Source organism: Arachis ipaensis, chromosome B07, assembly GCF_000816755.2.
Source record: "Arachis ipaensis cultivar K30076 chromosome B07, Araip1.1, whole genome shotgun sequence".
Classification (NCBI taxonomy): Eukaryota; Viridiplantae; Streptophyta; class Magnoliopsida; order Fabales; family Fabaceae; genus Arachis; species Arachis ipaensis.
Window position 1 is genome coordinate 65,039,555 of NC_029791.2, and position 21,819 is coordinate 65,061,373.

The 21,819-nt window shown below is 39.9% G+C and overlaps 1 protein-coding gene across 1 annotated transcript; it reads left to right on the top strand.

Moving 5' to 3' along the window:
• On the top strand, positions 19,780–21,513 carry LOC107607278. Its single transcript, XM_016309251.1, has 2 exons — positions 19,780–19,878; positions 20,539–21,513. The coding sequence occupies exons 1-2, from the start codon at positions 19,780–19,782 to the stop codon at positions 21,511–21,513; spliced, it is 1,074 nt and encodes a 357-aa protein (XP_016164737.1).

A 21,819-nucleotide genomic window follows, 5' to 3' on the forward strand; every position in this document is an offset into this window, starting at 1 on the left:
TTGTTAAAGAAAAAAAGGTCATGGTATTTAAAAAAATAATGTGATTTTAAGATAAAAATATTTAATATTGATATTTTTAAATACAAAAATAAATTATATTAATATGAAAAAATAACGTGATTTTAAAATGAAAAATATTTAATATTAATATTTTTAAATATAAAAATAAATTGTATTAATATTAAAAGAAAAAATATGTACAAATATTGTTCATACCCTATCCCAAGACATAAAAGTCAGACCCAATAAGGATGAAAGGCCTATCCAGGAGGGTGGTCTTTACCGCATACCCGACCTCTTTAAAGAAGTCGGACATGATGAAAGAAATCGGTTTATACTTATCCAAATAAGTAACTGCCTCTCCAAATCTCTCCAACTATCTCTATCTTCTCTGAAAGGTAGACCCTAACAAACTCCCAAGATTAAAAGAATAGTTACCCATCAATAAAGGTGGAACTACTTCAAAAAAGGTGGTAAAAAATCTCTACTATGAATACACTAACATCTCTCAGGTGTATTCACGTTCTATATTACTAAAACCTTGCTTAAGGCATTTTTGGTCCCCTCTTAGTCAGGTGGTGCTTGTGGGGGGGGGTGTGATGGGTGAAAAAATGCCGGTTAAGAATTTCTAATGAAAATAGCACTGTCAGTACAGTCTTAACCGATGAAATTTCCACTATCAATTTAAAAGGTGTCACAATTAAGAATAAATAACTGGGAGTAGAATTCCTAGGTCGTTTCCCAAAGAGTTGACACAAGGTGCAATTTATTGGTCAGGAATTTTCTGAGAAACTTTTGAAGTTTGAGGACGGAAAAATAAATAACTAAAAATCAAAGCAGTGAATGATAGCAAGAGGTGTTATGTATTTGAAATAAAAGGCCTTGGCTAGGAGAAGATTAATTGGAGTTTCTATCCTTGTTGACTTTTCCAAGTATAATAGTAAAAGGTTGTTGCTTCCACTCAGTTATCCTCTTGCAGTTGCGAAGGAAGGTTAAGTGGGTATACTAACTCTGATTCGCAAGTCCTAATCCCTTCTTAGGGAAGGATTAGAGTTAGTGAAAAGTGAGTTAGCCAGCAATCCCCAATTACAAATTAATACTCGAGTATTCCAACTCAAGGGGTTCCAATTAATTAACTCCCAAGCCAAGTTGAGAGCTTTAAATCATAACATGAATGCCATTTTTCAACAACATGGAATAAGAATAAATAGGAGACATGGTAATTAAAATAAATGAATAAAAGCAAATTTTGAACTGATAATTGATTGGAAGAAATCAAGCAAGTAATGTAATTAAATATAAAAAGAGTTCATTGAATTAATAAATTCAAAATTAACAATATCCAAATATGACCACGAGCAATTAAATGAAAAACAAAAGAGTAGAGTAATAGAAAGGCAAACTATAAAGATGAAAACTTCAATCGAAGGTAGTAGCAGCTCTCTCAATATCCAATCCAAAAGAAAAAACTAAGAATTCTAAGAACCCTAGGAGAAGTAGTGTTTTTTCTCTAAAATTCCAAACTAAAACTAAAACTAAGTGAAAGTGAATGTATGTTGAGTCTCCCCTTGCCCCCTAGCTCTAGTTTGTATTTTTGGGCTGAAACCTGGGTCCAAAACATCTCAGAAATCGCCCGCAGCATCTTCTGTAATTGCAGCACGTCACGCACGTCACGCGTACGCGTCGTTGTATGATGCGCCAATGCATGCGCATGCGTCAGGTATGCGTGCGCATCGATCCTCGCTACTCAGCTCCTTAGTTTCTTGTGTTCCTTCTACTTTTGCTTGCTTCCTTTCCATCTTTTAAGCCATTCCTGCCCTATACAACCTGAAAACACTTAACACACAGATCACGACATCGAATGGAATAAAGGAGAATTAAAAATTAACAATTTAAAGGCTTAGGAAGAAATTTTTCAATCATGGAACAAAATTAGGAAGGATTTGTAAAACCATGCAGTTTGTATGAATAAGTGTGCGAAGAACTGATAAAAACCACTCAATTTAGCATAAGATAAACCATAAAATAGTGGTTTATTAGTGTGCCACGACGAAACAAGGGAATGAAAGGCCACTTTGCGTTGAATGCTCTTGATCCTCCCCACAATGATGGCTCTGTTGTCTTGGGGAGCGTTGAAGCTTGCTTCTTCTCCAGATTTTTCTTGGTCATCAATAAGACCTGTCCTTAATAGAACTGAGCCCTTGCTGACTTAAGCATCGGAGTCTCTTGCAGGTACCATCTCCCACCTCCTCACGAGGAACTCAGACGGTGGCACCTTGGCATTGGAACAAGTCGGATGCTACCTCAGTAGGAGTCTGGGCCGCACGCTCAGGCCCAAATCAACGTTTCAGGTAACCCTCAAAATATTGGCGCTGTTTCCAGAGAACCTGGAATTCAACCCTTGACAATGGCAGATGATTGCTATGAAGATAGTCACACGGCATTTAAATCCGAGCCGGAGCCCCACCGTGATAATCTCACACTTGCAATACCTCCTCCCCAAGAAAGAACTCACATTTCTCATAGAAAAGGGACTTTAGGAAATCCCCAACCAAGGCGGATCCAGTCAGAGCTCCATCCGTTGGAAAATAAGAACCACCCTATTTAACGGAGATACTAGGTTTAGTCCATGGCCATCATGGACGACTAGAGTAGCTTGAACAAAAAGCTGAATGGCAACGAAAAGCAAAATGAGAACTGCAAAGGGAGGTACGACGACAAAAGGAGCTAGAAGAAAAGCTCTTAAGATTGGAAGCCGACCTTCGAAGAAGGAGTAATCGAGCAGATTGGGAAGAAAGCCCTCTAGGAGGAGAAGACCCGTTTGTAGAGGAGATCATGCCGGCCAAAGTCCCAAGGAATTTCAAAACCCCAATATGGATCTCCACGACGAAACGATTGACCCGAGGCATCATCTCAGCAACTTCAAAAGTTAGATGTACCTGGCCAACGCCTCAATGCTACTCGTTGTAAAGCATTTCCGACGACTATGACCAAAGCTGCGATGAAAAGTGGTTTGATAACTTACCGCCCAGGTCGGTGACTTACTTTGACGACCTGGCAAGGAAGTTTCTCACAAGATTCTCAATTCAGAAGGATAAAGTGAAACATGCATCGATCTTGCTAGGAGTCAAACAGGAGGTCAGAGAGACGCTCCGAGATTATATCGAAAGATTCAATAAGGCATGCTTAGAGATATAAAACCTATCCACTGAAGCAGTCATAATGGGATTAGTTAATGGTGGTTAAATGTTGATTAGGGTCTTCTTGTGCACTTCCTCCAAATGAACAGTTGTTTTGGACTAGAGTAATGAGTTGTGGCTTCAATTCGAAATTATTGGCATGGATGGTTGGCTTGAGAATGCTGCTACCACAGTTCCCAGGATTGGGATTAATGTAGGACCCTAACACTCTTCTCTCATGCCCAGCATGGTTGGCTGCACCCTCTCTGCCACGATTGTGCACTTCTTCCTCATGATGGTTCTCCATATCATCCTCCATATTTATGTCTAAGTCCTCCTCTTCTTCCTCTGCACCAATAGCCTTTTTCCTTCTTGATTTCCTCCTTAATCTAAGGAAGGTCCTCTCATGTTCACTATCAAATGAAGTTGAAGTTTTCCCTCTTCTACCTGTCATGCACTCAATAAACACAGGCAACATCAAGTAGAAAATTCACTAAGAATCAAGGTTAGCTTGGTTAGTGCAATTGATCAAACAATTGGTGGACTAATTTGTTGAAAAGTGAAAAAATAAAGGAAAATAAAGAGAAACAAATCAAATTGCAGAAGATAAAAAGTAAACAGCTGAAATTGAAACTTAATTAACAAAAAAAAAAGAAAGAAAATGCTCAATCTAGTTATCCTTCAATTTAATCATTGTCAATACAAAATTAATCCCCGGCAACGGTGTCATAAACTTGATACACGAAAACTTGTCTCTCAACAAATTTCCACTGGCAAGTGCACCGGATTGTCGTCAAGTAAAAACTCACAATAGAGTGAGGTTAAATACCACAGGGATTGATTGGTTGAGCAATTTTAATTGAAGGAGTGTTCTAGTTAAATGGAATCAGAATTGAATGATTGCAGAATGTAAATTGGCGGGAAACTTAAAGCGCAAGAAAAGTAAATGACATAATTTAAATTGCAGAATGTAAAAAGCAGAAACTAAAGGACAGAAAGTAAATGGCAAATAATTAAAATGCAAAAGCTTAAATTGCAAAAAATTAAATGGGAATGGGGATTGTGCATCAAATTAAACAGCAGAATGTAAAAGAATGGGATATTCATTGGGCTTTAGGAGATATTGAATTCTTTGGATCAAAACATTTTTATCTCTTCCTCAATCAATGTATTCATTGACCTTGCTTGGAAATCTTAGGTGATTGGATCCCAATGTCTTGGCTCACCAATCTCTCTAAGTTTGAACAATTGTCCAATGTCTTGATTTAATTGCTCATGGGAAGAGATGAAGTTTGGTAACTGATTATACTACACAAATTCATAGATCAAAGTATTGGTAGGATTACATGTCATGATATCCATCCAACCCCCAATCTAATCCAATGTGAGAAAGCATTTCTAGCATGATTTTCTTATCCCTCTCTCAAGGATCAAAGGAAACCCAATTATGAATAGCTTCTTTATCAAGATAACTATTCAATTGAATTAAGATCGAAAACTTTCTAACAAAATCAAGAGAAAAGATAGAAGAAGAAGATGAAAACTATTATTGATCCATTGAATTACAACAAAGCTTTCTAACCCAATGAAGAGGGGTTTAGTTGTTCATAGCTCTGAAAATGGAAATTAAAATTGGACAGTACATTGTAAAATTAAATTGAAATTGCAGAGAAGAGAATTATGCAGAGAGTTCCCTAACTTGGGTTCCTGACTGGCTAACCCCCACTAACTTAAACTCTAAGCTATTTATACACTTTCTTCAATTGATCTTCAAGTCTCTTAGATTGGGCTTTTGGCCTTTACTAAAGTGGGTTGGAGTGGCTCCAATGCTGTTGAGAAGAGATGTGCTTGATTTGCAGAGTTCTGATGTCAAAGTTGGAGTCAACATTTTTGAGAAAATGTTGAGTCAAATGTTCTTTTAGAGAAATGGGTTCTGGGTACTTTGAGCAACATTTGACTCAACGTTGGAGCTCCAACGTTCGCCTAGTCATGTGTACGTGTGGCTCACGCGTACGCGTGGTTGGGAAGGAACCTACGTACATGCGTACGCGTCATCGACGCGTACATGGTCATTGCAATTTCCCCAACTCCAATTTTTGAAAGGTTTTTGCACACGTTGGCCTTAACGTTGGACTGGCAACGCTCCCTCCAACGTTGGCAAACCCGCGCATGCGCGTCACCCACGCGTGCACGTGGATTGTCAAACTTCACGTGTGCGCACGTTTGCCTCAACGTTGGACTGACAACGTTCCCTCCAACGTTGGCATATTCACGTGTGCGCGTCACCCACGTGTGCACGTGGATCATCAAAATTCCAAACTTCACACATGCGCGTCACCCATGTGTACGCATCGCTACAAATTTTTCTAATTCCAGAAAGCAAAACTGTATCAAAGAACGTTGGAGGTAACATTGGCTCACCAACGCTCCCTCCAACGTTGGCACTAGAACTTTGCAGCAATTTTTCACTACTCTTTTCTCCAACATTTGAGGCAACGTTGGTGGACCAACTTTGGTCACCAACGTTGCTTCTTCTTCTTCTTTCCAGGCCATTCTTCAAATTCTTTCCATGCCTTTCTTCACCTATCATCAACCAATACATGCATCAAAGCTTTGCTAAAATCATGAGAACTTGCATCATTCTTAGCACACAAGTAATTATGGCATAAATCTCATAAAAATGCATCAAATTAACTATGTTTGAATGAATCAAGGTAAATATGAACTGTTAACCCAAATGCTTACTTATAGCTCAAGAAAGTGTATAAAACCTACTAAAAACAAAAGAAAAGGCTAGTGAAACTAGCCTAAGATGCCTTGGCATCACAGAGGTCATGGCTCGCATACAATCTGAAGAAGTACTACGGTTAGGTAGCTGATAAACCCCAATTTTGTGGTTTATCTTGTGCATAATTTGGTGGATTTTATCAATATTTTTCACACTTATTCATCTAAATTGCATGTTTTTGTGTTTCCTTCCTAATTTTGCTTCATGGTTTAAAACATGCTTCTTTAACCCTAAAAATGCTTAATTTTAATCCTCATCCATTACCATTCAATGCTGTGACGTGTTTGTTAAGTGGATTTAGGATCTATAGGTCAAGGATGGCCTAGAAGATGGAAAGGAAGCATGCACAAGAGGAAGGAACATGAAGAATAAAGCTTTGGAGAAGTTGGCACCGACGCGCACGCGTAGCTGACGCGTACGCGTGGCTGACGCATACGCGTGGCTTGGCGCAGTAGTGACCGACGCGCATGCATGCCTGTTGTGTACGCGTGGCTCGAGAAACTCACTTGACGTGCACGCGTGACCGACGTCCACGCGTGACGCCTAGCACGTGACTCATTAATGAAATCGTGGCAGGCGATTTTTGCAAGGCTCCAGGCCCAATCTAAGCTCAATTCTGTATGGAAAAAACCCAAGGAACAAAAGGAGAAAGGGGGACTCACTCATTCACACCATACACATAATTTTTAGCTAGTTTCTGTTCTTGTTTCCTAGAGAGAGAAACTCTTACTTCTCTCTAGATTTAGTTTGTTTTGATCTTCTTTTGTTGAATTTTCAAATTGGGTCTTGTTATATTCTAGTTTCAATTACTTAATTTTAGCTCTCTAGTTATAATTTTGTTTAGATTTTGTGTTGGAATTGTGTTTTCTTGTCATTTTCCTTTTTCTTCTCATTTTTTGAACTTTGTGGATTTTGAATTTCTCTTAGTACATTGATGTTTTCTATGATTGATAGTGTTATTTGAGTTGTTTTCTATTGATAATTGTTAGTGGGTACTTGTAAATTCTAATTAATTTCACAATCTAAATATGTCTTTAGTTAGTGCATACCATGTTTTTGATGAAATGCTTCCTTTGATTATAGAGTAGTTTTCTATACTCTTGGCCTAGGCTAAGGGAATTGGGTGACCTTGAGTCATTGAGTCTAATTGAATTGGTGATTTGAGAACTCTTAGTGGTCAAATTGATACCCATTGACACTAATATACTACTAAGCCAATTAGTAGTTGGATTGGGGCTTATGAGTTGAAATTGACCAAGCCATTTGACATACTTCACTTGTAGAAGTAGACTTAATGAGCTTGGTTCCTCATAATTGTCAATATATGGTTATTGGTGATCCCAATTCCTATGCCTTAGCTAAGAGTCCCTTTTATAATTCATATTTGAACCCAAAAATCCCAATGGCTTGATTCTTGTTATAGTTAGTTTAGTTGTTTACTTAGTTTTAGAATAGAAATAGATCTATATGTTGATTTGTTAGGTTGCATTTACTTTTACTTTGCTTTAATTAATTGATTTAGTATCTTGCACTTTAAGATTCTTGCATGCTAAGCTTTAGTAGTTTAAATTCTTGTTTATGACTCCCAACCCTGGAATTCTAACCAATATTGATGCACATGTTTGCCCATTCTCTTGAGGACGACCCGAGACTAATACTCTCGGTTACTTTTTATTGAGGTTGACTTGTGACAACCATATCAAAATTTGATCAAAAGGATTACATGTTGACCTAGGACTATACTACGACAATGATTTTCTATTGAGAAATTCTAGATCAACGATAATTTTAGCTATCAAATTTTTGGCGCCGTTGCCGAGGAATGATTGCAATTTGTGCTTTGATATTGGTTATGTAAATATGTGAATATTATAGATAGTTTACTTACTTTCATTAGTTTTCTTTTATTTTATATTTTCTTTAATGCATGAGCTATGACTTCTAAGTTGAATGACTCGGTCTCAACTGAATCCTAGCTTAGTCGAGTTTGATCGTGAAATTGAAAGAACCTTACTACATGCTCGGCAAGCTAGACGTCGGTTGGATTACACGGCCAGTGCTTCGGCCTCTCTTGAGGAACCTTCCAAAACACTAGACGGAACCCAGAGTGATCTAGAGTTCACATTCAACGAAGGAACTTCCTATTCCTCTGTTGGCACTACTGATATATCCTTGCATACTACAGGTGAAAACCACATGGCGAAGCCACGTAGGATTACCTTGCACGAGCAAGGAGCACCAGATCTCATTTTTCAACCGTTGCAAGCTAGGTATCCGAATCTTGATCCTAATTTTGAGCTGAAGAATAGTCTGATTAACTTGCTTCCTAAGTACCACGGACTACCGGGCCAAGACCCCATTAGAAACTTGAGATACTTTCAAGTAGCTTGTTCTATGGCTCGAAGGTATGGCGTTGATGAGATTGCTTTCATGGTTTTTGCTTTCCCCTTCTCTCTTGAGGGGCAAGCAAAAGAATGGCTCTACTTCCAACCTGATAAAGTGGTGACTGAATGGGATCTATTGAGTAGAGACTTCTTAGATAAGTTCTTTCCTCCAGAGAAGACCGATTATATCCGGAAGGAAATTTTCGGTATAATGCAAAGAGACCAATAGACACTCTATGAATATTGGACTCAATTTAAGAGATTGTTGGAATCTTGTCCACATCATGAGTTAGATACTCATTTGCTCATTAGCTATTTCACTGGAGGTCTTTATGCATCGGATAAGAGATTGCTCACCGCCTCTAGTAGTGGTCCCTTTCTAAGAACAAGACGGCGGCAGAAGCATGGAGTTTGATCAATGATGTCACCGAAGCTACCCAACATGTGAGAGTGAGGAACAATCCTCCCAAGAGTGTGGTGGAAGCACCTCTTTCCGACTTGGCTTTGACTAAAGTGCTTGGAGAAATGACCATTCTCCTCAAGGAGATTCACCAAGGACAAAAGGCATCTCAATCAATCCAAGCCATCCAAGCTCCACCTCAAATTCTCTAACTTGAAGGGCCTCCTAGAGTGTGTGGTTTATGCGCTAGTACATCACATTACACCAACCAATGCCATCAAGTAAAAGAGGATTACACTCTTGCGGTAGCCAACAACTACAACAACCATCCACTCTATCAATCTCAAGGTCAAAGTAATTACTCCCATGGTAATAGCTCTAATCAAGGATGGAGGGACAATGCTCAAGGAAACAACCACAATCAAAGATGGAACCAAGGCAACTCATCTTCTTAATACCACAACAATAACCAACCTTCTTCCCAATACCACAACAACACCTACTAAGCCAACCAAAACCACCATAACCAACCATACCAACACTCACAACAAAACCAAAATAACCACCATAGATACCAACCACCTCACCAAAGATAATAAACCAATCAACCTTTTTCCTCTTCCACAAACCAAAATGAAGACGCGTTCCGTTCAATCTACCAAGAACAAGAGAGACTTCGGGCTATGATAGAGAAAAATGAAGAGAACACTAGGATCCAATTGTCCAACATAACCGAAATGCTCTCAAGGATGTCCCTATTTTCCACCAACAATACCAACACCACCTAAGCCTCTAGCTCTTCTAGCCTTCTATCCCAATCCCTTCCTAATCCGAAAGGCGGCTTCAATGCCATCACTCTACGGTTGGGGACTACATTAGAAGAAATACCTCCTAGGCCAAGACATCATTGAGGAGGAAGTGGTAGCTGAAGCTCAACATGAGGAGGATGAGGGAGACACAAAGCAAGAGGAAGAAGAAGTGAGCCTTAAGGAGCCCAAGAGGAAGGCCATAGTAGATGAATCCATTCCTATCCCATTCCCTTCCATGGTGAAGAAGGCCAAGAAAACTCTGGAGTTTGATCTAAACATGCTTCAAGTCTTCAAGAAGGTTGAGGTAACCATTCCACTTCTTGATGCCATTCAACAAATTCTGAAGTATGCTAAGTTTTTGAAGGACTTGTGCACTCATAAAGATAGGATTGGTGAGTTGGAAACATTGTCCTTAGGTAGTTCCATTTTCTCATTGATGAAATCTATTCCGGAAAAGTGTAGTGACCCCGGACTATGTTTAGTATCTTGTTGGATTGGTGGAGTTGCCTTTTATGATTGCATGTGTGATTTTGGGGCTTGTGTGAGTATCATGCCACTCTCTATATTTGCAAGGTTGAATTTAGCTCCATTGAAAAGGTCGGCCGGCAAATTTGTCTTAGCTGACAAAAGTGTGATCACCGTAGTAGGAATAACAGAATATGTGCTTGTAACAATCAAGAATTTAGTGTTTCCGGTTGATTTCTATATCCTTGAAATGCCTCTAACGGATAATGGAAGTTCTTCCTCTATTTTACTTGGTAGACCTTTCCTGAAGACCTCTAAATCTAAATTGGATGCCTTTACCGACACATACTCTTTTGAGGTAGGTGACAAGACCATCAAGTTTAACTTGGAAGAGGCCATGAGACATCCACCTGAAGAGCACTCCGTCCTCCAGTGTGATATCATTGATGAGTGGTGCATGGAATTGTGATCATCAATGGCGCCAACATCATGGTACGCACAATTGTAATCTCAACTCTTTGTCACAACTCCGCACAACTAACCAGCAAGTGCACTGGGTCGTCCAAGTAATAAACCTTACGTGAGTAAGAGTCGATCCCACGAAGATTGTCGGCTTGAAGAAAGCTATGGTCATCTTGTAAATCTCAGTCAGGCAGATTCAAATGGTTATGGAGAATTGATAATTAAAATATGAATAAAACATAAAATAAAGATAGAGATACTTATACAATTCATTGGTAGGAATTTCAGATAAGCGTATGGAGATGCTTTATTCCTTTTGAACCTCTGCTTTCCTATTGCCTTCTTCCAATTATTCATACTCCTTTCCATGGCAAGCTGTATGTTGGGTTTCACCGTTGTCAATGGCTAACTCCCATCCTCTCAGTGAAAATGTTCCAAATGCGCTGTCACCGCATGGCTAATCAGCTGTTGGTTCTCGATCAAGTTGGAATAGGATCCATTGATCCTTTTGCGTCTGTTACTATACCCAACACTTGCGAGTTTGAAGCTCGTCATAGTCATCCCTTCTCTGATCCTACTCGGAATACCACAGACAAGGTTTAGACTTTTTGGATCTCAGGAATGGCCGCCAATTGATTCTAGCCTATACCACGAAGGTTCTAATCTTAGATTAGAAACCCAAGAGATACACATTCAAGCTTGTTTGCATGTAAAACGGAAGTGGTTGTTAGGCACGCGTTCATAGGTGAGAATGGTGATGAGTGTCACGGATCATCACATTCATCATGTTGAAGAACGAATGGATATCTTAGAACAGAAATAGGCTTGAGTTGAATAGAAAAACAATAGTACTTTGCATTAATTCATGAGGAACAGCAGAGCTCCACACCTTAATCTATGGTGTGTAGAAACTCCACCGTTAAAAATACAAAAGTGATAATGGTGATCATTGGCTTTGGCCCCAGAGAGGGAACCAGAAGAACCAAGATCAAAAGTATGATCAAGTGTGTAAAAGTACAATAGCAAAAGGTCCTATTTGTAGAAAACTAGTAACCTAGGGTTTATAGAAATGAGTAAATGATGCAGAATCCACTTCAGGGCCCACTTGGTGTGTGCTTGGGCTGAGTGTTGAAGCTTTCACGTGTAGAGGCTTTTCTTGGAGTTAAACGCCAGCTTTTGTGCTAGTTTGGGCGTTTAACTCCAGCTTTTATGCCAGTTCTGGCGTTTTGACACCATAATTTCTATGCTGACTTGGAACGCTGGTTTGGGCCATCAAATCTCGGGCAAAGTATGGAGTATTATATATTTCCGGAAATCCCAGAATGTCTACTTTCCAACGCAATTGAGAGCGCGCCAATTGGGCTTTTGTAGCTCCAGAAAATCCACTTCGAGTGCAGGGAGGTCAGAATCCAACAGCATTTGCAGTCCTTTTTCAGCCTCTGAATAAGATTTTTGTTCAGGTCCCTCAATTTCAGCCAGAAAATACCTGAAATCACAGAAAAACACACAAAATCATAGTAAAGTCCAGAAATGTGATTTTTATTTAAAAACTAATAAAAACATAATAAAAACTAACTAAAATATACAAAAAACATACTAAAAACAATGCCAAAAAGCGTATAAACTATCCACTCATCACAACACGAAACTTAAATTGTTGCTTGTCCCCAAGCAACTAAAAATAAAGTAGGATAAAAAGAAGAGAATATACAATGAATTCCAAAAACATCTATGAAGATCTGCCTTAATTAGATGAGCGGGGCTATTAGCTTTTTGCTTCTGAACAGTTTTGGCATCTCACTTTATCCTTTGAAGTTTAGAATGATTGGCATTTATAGGAACTCAGAATTCAGATAGTGTTATTGATTCTCCTAGTTCAGTATGTTGATTCTTGAACACAGTTACTTTATGAGTCTTGGCCGTGACCCTAAGCATTTTGTTTTCCAGTATTATCACTGGATACATAAATGCCACAGACACATAACTAGGTGAACCTTTTCAGATTGTGACTTAGCTTTGCTAGAGTCCCAATTAGAGGTGTCCAGAGCTCTTAAGCACACTCTTTTTGCTTTAGACCACGACTTTAACCGCTCAGTCTCAAGCTTTCATTTGACACCTTCACGCCACAAGCACATGGTTAGGGACAGCTTGGTTCAGCCGCTTAGGCCAGGATTTTATTCCTGTGGGCCCTCCTATCCACTGATGCTCAAAGCCTTGGATTCTTTTTATTTCACCCTTGCCTTTTGGTTTAAAGGGCTATTGGCTTTTTCTGCTTGCTTTTTTCTTTTTCTTTCTTTTTCTTTTCTTCTTTTTTTTTTCGCCATATTTATTTTTTTCTGCAAGCTTTTCACTGCTTTTTCTTGCTTCAAGAATCAATTATATGATTTTCAGATTATCAATAGCATTTCTCCTTTTTTCATCATTCTTTCAAGAGCCAACAATTTTAACATTCATAGACAACAAATTCAAAAATATGCACTGTTCAAGCATTCATTCAGAAAAACAAAAAGTATTGTCACCACATCAAAATAATTAATCTGTTTTAAAATTCGAAATTCATGCACTTCTTTTTCTTTTTTTTGATTAAAACATTTTTCTTTTAAGAAAGGTGATGGATTCATATGACATTCATAACTTTAAGACATAGACACTAAGACACTAATGATAATGTAATAAAGACACAAACATAGATAAACATAAAGCATAAAAATTCAAAAAAAAAAAAAATAGAAAATAAGGAACAAGGAAATTAAAGAACGGGTCCACCTTAGTGATGGCGGCTAGTTCTTCCTTTTGAAGATCTTATGGAGTGCTTGAGCTCCTCAATGTCTCTTCCTTGCCTTTGTTGCTCTTCTCTCATGATTCTTTGATCTTCTCTAATTTCATGAAGGAGGATAGAATGCTCTTGGTGTTCCACCCTTAATTATCCCATATTGGAACTTAATTCTCCTAGGGAGGTGTTAATTTGCTCCCAATAATTTTATGGAAGAAAATGCATCCCTTGAGGCATCTCAGGGATTTCATGATGAGGAATTTCCTCATGCTCTTGTCCATGAGTGGGATCTCTTGTTTGCTCCATCCTTTTCTTAGTGATGGGCTTGTCCTCATCAATGAGGATGTCTTCCTCTATGTCAATTCCAGCTGAATTGCAAAGGTGACAAATGAGATGAGGGAAGGCTAACCTTGACAAAGTAGAGGACTTGTCCACCACCTTGTAGAGTTCTAGGGATATAACCTCATGAACTTCTACTTCTTCTCCAATCATGATGCTATGAATCATGATAGCCCGGTCTATAGTAACTTCAGACCGGTTGCTAGTGGGAATGATTGAGCGTTGGATGAACTCCAACCATCCCCTAGCCACGGGTTTGAGGTCATGCCTTCTTAGTTGAACCGGCTTCCCTCTTGAATCTTTCTTCCATTGAGTGCCCTCTTCACAAATGTCTATGAGGACTTGGTCCAACCTTTGATCAAAGTTGACCCTTCTAGTGTAGGGGTGTGCATCTCCTTGCATCATGGGCAAGTTGAATACCAACCTTACATTTTCCAGACTGAAATCTAAGTATTTCCCCCGAACCATTGTAAGCCAATTCTTTGGGTCCGGGTTCACACTTTGATCATGGTTTTTGGTGATCCATGCATTGGCATAGAACTCTTGAACCATTAAGATTCCGACTTGTTGAATGGGGTTGGTGAGAACTTCCCAACCTCTTCTTCGAATCTCATGTCGGATCTCCGGGTATTCACCCTTTTTGAGCTTGAAAGGGACCTCGGGGATCACCTTCCTCTTGGCCACAACTTCATAGAAGTGGTCTTGATGCACCCTTGAGATGAATCTCTCCATCTTCCATGACTCAGAGGTGGAAGCTTTTGCCTTCCCTTTCCTCTTTCTAGAGGTTTCTCCGACCTTAGGTGCCATAAATGATTATGGAAAAACAAAAAGCAACGCTTTTACCACACCAAACTTAGAAGGTTTGCTCGTCCTCGAGCAAAAGAAGAAGAAAGAGAGTAGAAGAAGAAATAGAGGAGATGGAGGGGGGTTAGTGTTTCGGCCAAGGGGGAGAAGTAGTGTTTAAGATGTGTGAAAATGAAGGGGTGAAGATGGGTTTATATAGTAGTGGGGAGAGGGTAAGGTTCGGCCATGTATGGGTGGGTTTGGGAGGGGAAAGTGGTTTGAATTTGAATGGTGAGGTAGGTGGGGTTTATGATGGATGGATGTGGATTGGTGAAGGGTTTATGGAGAAGAGGGTAGGATTTGATAGGTGAGGGGTTTTTGGGGAAGAGGTATTGAGGTATTTGGTGAAGGGTATTTGGGGAAGAGTATTATGAAAATGGTGTGAAGAAGAGAGAGAGTGAGTTGAGGTTGGTGGGGATCCTGTGGGGTCCACAGATCCTGAGGTGTCAAGGATTTCTCGTCCCTGCACCAATTAGACTTGCAAAATGCCCTTTGCTGCCAATCCTAGCGTTAAACGCCAGGTTGCTGCCCATTTCTGGCGTTTAACGCCAGCTTCTTGCTCTTTTCTGGTGTTAAACGCCAGTCTGGTGCCCATTTTTGGCGTTAAACGCCCAGAATGGTGCCAGACTGGGCGTTTAACGCTCATTCTGCTGCCCTTACTGGCGTTTAAACGCCAGTAAGCTTCTCCTCCAGGGTGTGCTGTTTTTAATACTATTTTTCATTCTATTTTTGTTTTTTCAGTTGTTTTTGTAACTTCACATGATCATCAACCTACAGAAAACATAAAATGACAATAGAGAATAAATAGATATACTTAAATAAAATTGGGTTGCAGCCCAATAAGCACTTCTTTAATGTCAATAGCTTGACAGTGAGCTCTCATGGAGCCTCACAGATACTCAGAGCATGATGATGGCCTCTTAACACCAAACTTAGAGTTTGGTTGTGGCCTCCCAACACCAAACTTAGAGTTTGAATATGGGGAGTTTTGTTTGACTCTGTATTGAGAGAAGCTTTTCATGCTTCTTTTCCATGGTTATAGAGGGAGATCCTTGAGCTTTAAACACAAGGGAGTCCTCATTCACTTGAAGGACCAATTCTCCTCTGTCAACATCAATCACAGCTTTTGCTGTGGCTAGGAAGGGTCTGCCAAGGATATGGATTTATCCATACACTTCCCAGTATCTAGGATTATGAAATCAGCAGGGATGTAGTGGTCTTCAATCTTTACCAAGACATCCTCTACAAGTCCATAAGCCTGTTTCCTTGAATTGTCTGCCATCTCTAGTGAGATTCTTGCAGCTTATACCTCAAGGATCCCTAGCTTCTCCATTACAGAGAGAGGCATGAGGTTTATACTTGACCCTAGGTCACACAGAGCCTTCTCAAAGGTTATGGTGCCTATGGTACAAGGTATTGAGAACTTTCCAGGATCTTGTCTCTTCAGAGGTAATTTCTGCCTAGTCAATTCATCTAGTTCTTTGGTGAGAAAGGGGGGTTCATCCTCCTATGTCTCATTACCAAATAGCTTAACATTTAGCTTCATGATTGCTCTAAGGTACTTAGCAACTTATTTTTCAGTAACATCTTCATCCTCTTCAGAGGAAGAATACTCATCAGAGCTCATGAATGGCTGAAGTAAATTTAATGGAATCTCTATGGTCTCTGTATGAGCCTTAGATTCCCATGGTTCCTCATTAGGGAACTCCTTGGAGGCTAGTGGGCATCCATTGAGGTCTTCCTTAGTGGAAATCACTGCCTCTTCCTCTTCTCCAGGTTCGGCCGTGTGGGTTATGTTGATGGCCTTACACTCTCTTTTTGGGTTCTCTTCTGTATTGCTTGGGAGAGTACTAGGAGGGAGTTCAGTAATTTTCTTACTCAGCTGACCCACTTGTGCCTCCAAATTTCTAATGGCGCCAACATCATGGTACGCACAATTGTAATCTCAACTCTTTGTCACAACTCTGCACAACTAACCAGCAAGTGCACTGGGTCATCCAAGTAATAAACCTTACGTGAGTAAGGGTCGATCCCACGGAGATTGTTGGCTTGAAGCAAGCTATGGTCATCTTGTAAATCTCAGTCAGGCAGATTCAAATGGTTATGGAGAATTGATAATTAAAATATGAATAAAACATAAAATAAAGATAGAGATACTTATGCAATTCATTGGTAGGAATTCAGATAAGCGTATGGAGATGCTTTGTTCCTTCTGAACCTCTGCTTTCCTATTGCATTCTTCCAATCATTCATACTCCTTTCCATGGCAAGCTGTATGTTGGGTTTCACCATTATCAATGGCTACCTCCCGTCCTCTCAGTGAAAATGTTCCAAATGCGCTATCACCGCACGGCTAATCAGCTGTTGGTTCTCGATTATGTTGGAATAGGATCCATTGATCCTTTTACGTCTGTCACTACGACCAACACTTGCGAGTTTGAAGCTCATCACAGTCATCCCTTCCCTGATCCTACTCGGAATACCACAGACAAGGTTTAGACTTTCCAGATCTCAGGAATGGCCGCCAATCGATTCTAGCCTATACCACGAAGGTTCTAATCTTAGATTAGAAACCCAAGAGATACACATTCAAGCTTGTTTGCATGTAGAACGGAAGTGGTTGTCAGGCACGCGTTCATAGGTGAGAATGGTGATGAGTGTCACAGATCATTATATTCATCATGTTGAAGAACGAATGGATATCTTAGAACAGAAATAGGCTTGAGTTGAATAGAAAAATAATAGTACTTTGCATTAATTTATGAGGAACAGCAGAGCTCCACACCTTAATCTATGGTGTGTAGAAACTCCACCATTAAAAATACAAAAGTGATAATGGTGATCATTGGCTTCGGCCCCAGAGAGGGAACCAGAAGAACCAAGATCAAAAGTATGATCAAGTGTGTAAAAGTACAATAGCAAAAGGTCCTATTTGTAGAAAACTAGTAACCTAGGGTTTACAGAAATGAGTAAATGATGCAGAATCTACTTCAGGGCCCACTTGGTGTGTGCTTGGGCTGATCGTTGAAGCTTTCACGTGTAGAGGCTTTTCTTGGAGTTAAACGCCAGCTTTTGTGCCAGTTTGGGCGTTTAACTCCAGCTTTTATGCCAGTTCTGGCGTTTTGACGCCAGAATTTCTATGCTAATTTGGAACGCCAGTTTGGGCCATCAAATCTCGGGCAAAGTATGGACTATTATATATTGATGGAAAGCCCAGAATGTCTACTTTCCAACGAAATTGAGAGCGCACCAATTGGGCTTTTGTAGCTCCAGAAAATCTACTTCGAGTGCACGGAGGTCAGAATCCAACATCATCTGCAGTCCTTTTTCAGCCTCTGAATCAGATTTTTGCTCAGGTCCCTCAATTTCAGCCAGAAAATACCTGAAATCAAAGAAAAACATACAAAATCATAGTAAAGTCCAGAAATATGATTTTTATTAAAAACTAATAAAAACATAATAAAAACTACTAAAATATACTAAAAACATACTAAAAATAATGCCAAAAAGCGTATAAATTATCCGCACATTAATGAGGTAGTAGTGGAGATACAAATAGAAGACTACAATAGGTTGTACTATCCTATTATTGAAGGGAAGGATAAACATGAGGATAAATAAGAGAAAGCTGATGAGGATGAGCTTCATGATCCTGGTGAGAAAGAACCTCAACTTGAAGCAAAAACCGAATTGAAGTCTCTACCTTCTCACTTGAAATATGCATTCCTTGAGGACAACCAAAGGTTTCTGGTAATCATTGCTAGTGAGCTCTCTAGCCTAGAAGAAGAGAAGCTCCTAGAAGTCCTAAGGAAGCACAAGAAAGCAATTGGTTGGAGCTTGGTCGACATTGTGGGGAATGACCCACATATGTGCATGCATTGCATCTTCCTCCAAGAGAGAGTTCGGCTGGTGAGACAACCTGAAAGAAGGCTCAACCCCACCATTCTTAATGTGGTGAAAAATGAAGTCACAAGGTTGCTTGATGCAGGCATTATTTATCCGATTTCTGATAGTGAGTGGGTGAGCCCAGTTCAAGTTATTCCAAAGAAATCAGGAATCACTACTATCAAGAAGGAAGATGGTGAAATTTTCACAACAAGGGTGCAAAATGCTTGGTGGGTGTGCATTGATTATAGGAAGCTAAATGCCGCAATAAGAAAAGACCATTACCCCTTGCCATTCATTGACCAGATGTTAGACCGACTTTCAGGTAATTCTCATTATTACTTCCTTGATGGTTTTACCGGCTTCTTCCAGATACATATTGCTCCTGAGGACCAGGAAAAGACCACCTTCACTTGTCCTTTTGGCACCTTTTCTTACAAAAAGATGCCATTTGGGTTATGCAATGCACCCGCTACTTTTCAGCGGTGAATGACTAATGTCTTTTCTGATCTCATGGAGAGTTGTCTGGAGGTGTTTTTGGACGATTTCAGTATATACGGAACTTCTTTTGATAGCTATTTAGATAACTTGGCTAAGGTCTTAGAGAGGTGTGTTAACACTAGCCTTCTCCTCAATTTCGAAAAATGTCACTTCATGGTGAGACAAGGCATAGTGTTAGGGCACGTCATTTCTGTTGACCCTGCCAAGGTTGATGTTATTACTAGTTTACCTCACCCGTCTTCTGTGAGGGGGATCTGCTCTTTTTTGGGACATTCAGGATTTTATTGGCGCTTCATCAAGGATTTCAATAAGATTGCCTTGCCACTATCCCGTTTGTTACAGAAAGATGTGGAGAAGATATTTTAGCCATTTGCATCAAGCTCAGACTTCCTTCTTGCATACGTGCTCCTCCGGACGCACATACTAGAATAAGAGGTAAAAGTTGATTGCCAGCATGTTCGACCAAACGGGTTATTTTCTCGCCTACTACAGATCCCATACTACCCCCCATAAACTGAAAATCCATGATCCCAATTGCTACAGGAATCCCGTTTAGTTGACCTGTGCCTGTTTGAACAGCCTCAGTTAATCCTGTCTTTCTTTGATAAGAGTCCATACGATTCTTATAGGATTCGGATTCCTCTTCCGAATGAAATTCAATGGGATCCATAGAGACCATGTCTTCATCCATAGGATTCCAAGTACCTGGATCAATCGAAAGTTCGATTCTATCTGAACTGCTCATTTTCAAATGATATCCACAGTGTTCACAAATATTCATTTTTGATTTAAAAAATTTCCTATAATTTAATCCATAACAATTTTTGCATTCAATCCATAAATGCTTTTGAGTTTGATGATGCTTGCAAAGAGGCATTTGAGAAGTTAAGGGAAGCCCTTACTACATCACCCATTGTAAGAGGCCCTGATTGGACACAACCATTTGAGATTATGTGTGACGCCTCCAATCATACTGTAGATGCCGCACTTGCACAGCGCGAGGGTAAGCTCCCTTACATTGTTGCTTATTCTTCAAAGACATTGGATGCGGTGAAATCCAATCACACCACTATGGAAAAAGATCTTCTAGTGATTGTTCATGCATTGGATATGTTTAGATCCTATTTGCTAGGCTAAAAAATAGTAGTGTATACGGATCATGCTGCCTTAAAATATCTGTTGAAAAAGAATGAGTCGAAACCTAGGCTCATACGTTGGATCTTGCTCTTGCAAGAGTTTGACGTTGAGATTGGGGATTGAAGTGGGTCACAAAATTTGGTTGCGGACCATCTGAGCCACCTTAAAAATATTAAATATGACCCATTTCTGATTGACGATTCATTTCCTTTGGATGGTTTGCATGCTATTTCAAATAGCCTTCCTTGGTTTGCACCTATGGCGACTTACTTGGTTGCCAATATCTTCCCTCCTAACTTTTCAAAACATCAAAGAGACAAGCTGAGGAGTGATTCCAAGTACTACATTTAGGATGACCCTCACTTGTGGAAATGGGGGGTAGACCAAGTGATTCGTAGATGTGTCCCAGAGTTCGAATTCTAATCTATTCTTGAATCTTGTCATTCCTCCGAGTGTGGTGGTCACTTTGGCACCTAACGGACAACTAAAAAAGTTTTAGATTGCGGATTCTGGTGGCCAACATTGTTCAAGGATGCAAATTAATACTGTTTGTTATGTCACCAATGTCAAAAGTCAGGAAATGCATCCCAAAAAGATGAAATACCTCAACAACCAATGTTATTTTGTGAAATCTTTGATGTTTGGGGCATAGAATTTATGGGGCCATTTCCTAACTCAAGTGGATATCTTTACATTCTGTTGGCGGTTGATTACGTATCAAAGTGGGTGGAAGAGATTCCTACCCAGCTTGATGATGCTAATACTGTGATTTCTTTCATTAGAAATAATATTGTATGCCGCTATGGGTCACCACGAGCAATTGTGAGCGACCAAGGTACTCACTTTTGCAACAGAAAGATGGAAGCATTACTCAAGCGATATAGGGTACTACATAAGGTTGCAGCCACTTACCACCTCGAAACTAATGGCCAAGTGGAGGTATCCAACCGAGAGATAAAGCGGGTTTTGGAAAAAGTGGTGATCCCACAAAGGAAGGATTGGAGTTCTCGGTTGGGTGACGCATTGTGGGTGTATAGGACGGCCTATAAGACTCTGCTAGGGATGAGTCCCTTTCGGATTGTCTATGGGAAGGCGTGCCACCTCTCGGTTGAAATTGAATATAAGGCTTATTGGGTGGTTAAGCAATGCAACATGGACTTCACCAAGGTGGGCATAGCAAGTAAGTTGCAATTAGAAGAACTCGAATGTCTTAGGATGGAAGCCTATGAGAATGCAAAGATCTATAAGGAGAAGACTAAGACTTTTCATGATAACCATATCCACAAGAAATATTTCCAACAGGGTGATGAAGTTCTTCTATACAATTTGAGACTTAGGTTCATGTCCGGAAAGCTCCGTTCAAGGTGGGATGGTCCCTTTAAAGTGAAGGAATTGAAGCCCTATGGAGTGGTTGAGCTATTCCACCCTCAAAGTGGTGCAACATTCAAAGTGAACGGCCACATGGTAAAAACGTTTCGTGGTCATAAGGCACTAAAGGAATTGGAGGTGTTCCTTCTTGAGGATGCACCCAAAGGAGGAGAGTCTTGAGCTCATGACCGTCTGACTTAAGGATGTTAAAGAAAAGTGCTAGATGGGAGACACCCCTGATAGCGTAGACTATCGTCGGTAAAGAATTTCACAAAATATTCATGTTGCAAGTATAGCCCTCAACCGACAAATGATCCTCAAATCAAAATTTAATGGTTTGGTTGTCACAAAGTTCAACCCCAATAAAAGTAACCGAAGTATTCAAACCTCGGGTCGTCTCATAAGGAATGGACAAACATGTGCATCAACATTGGTTAGAATTCCGGGGTTGGAAGTCATGATTAAGAAATTAAACTAATAGACCTA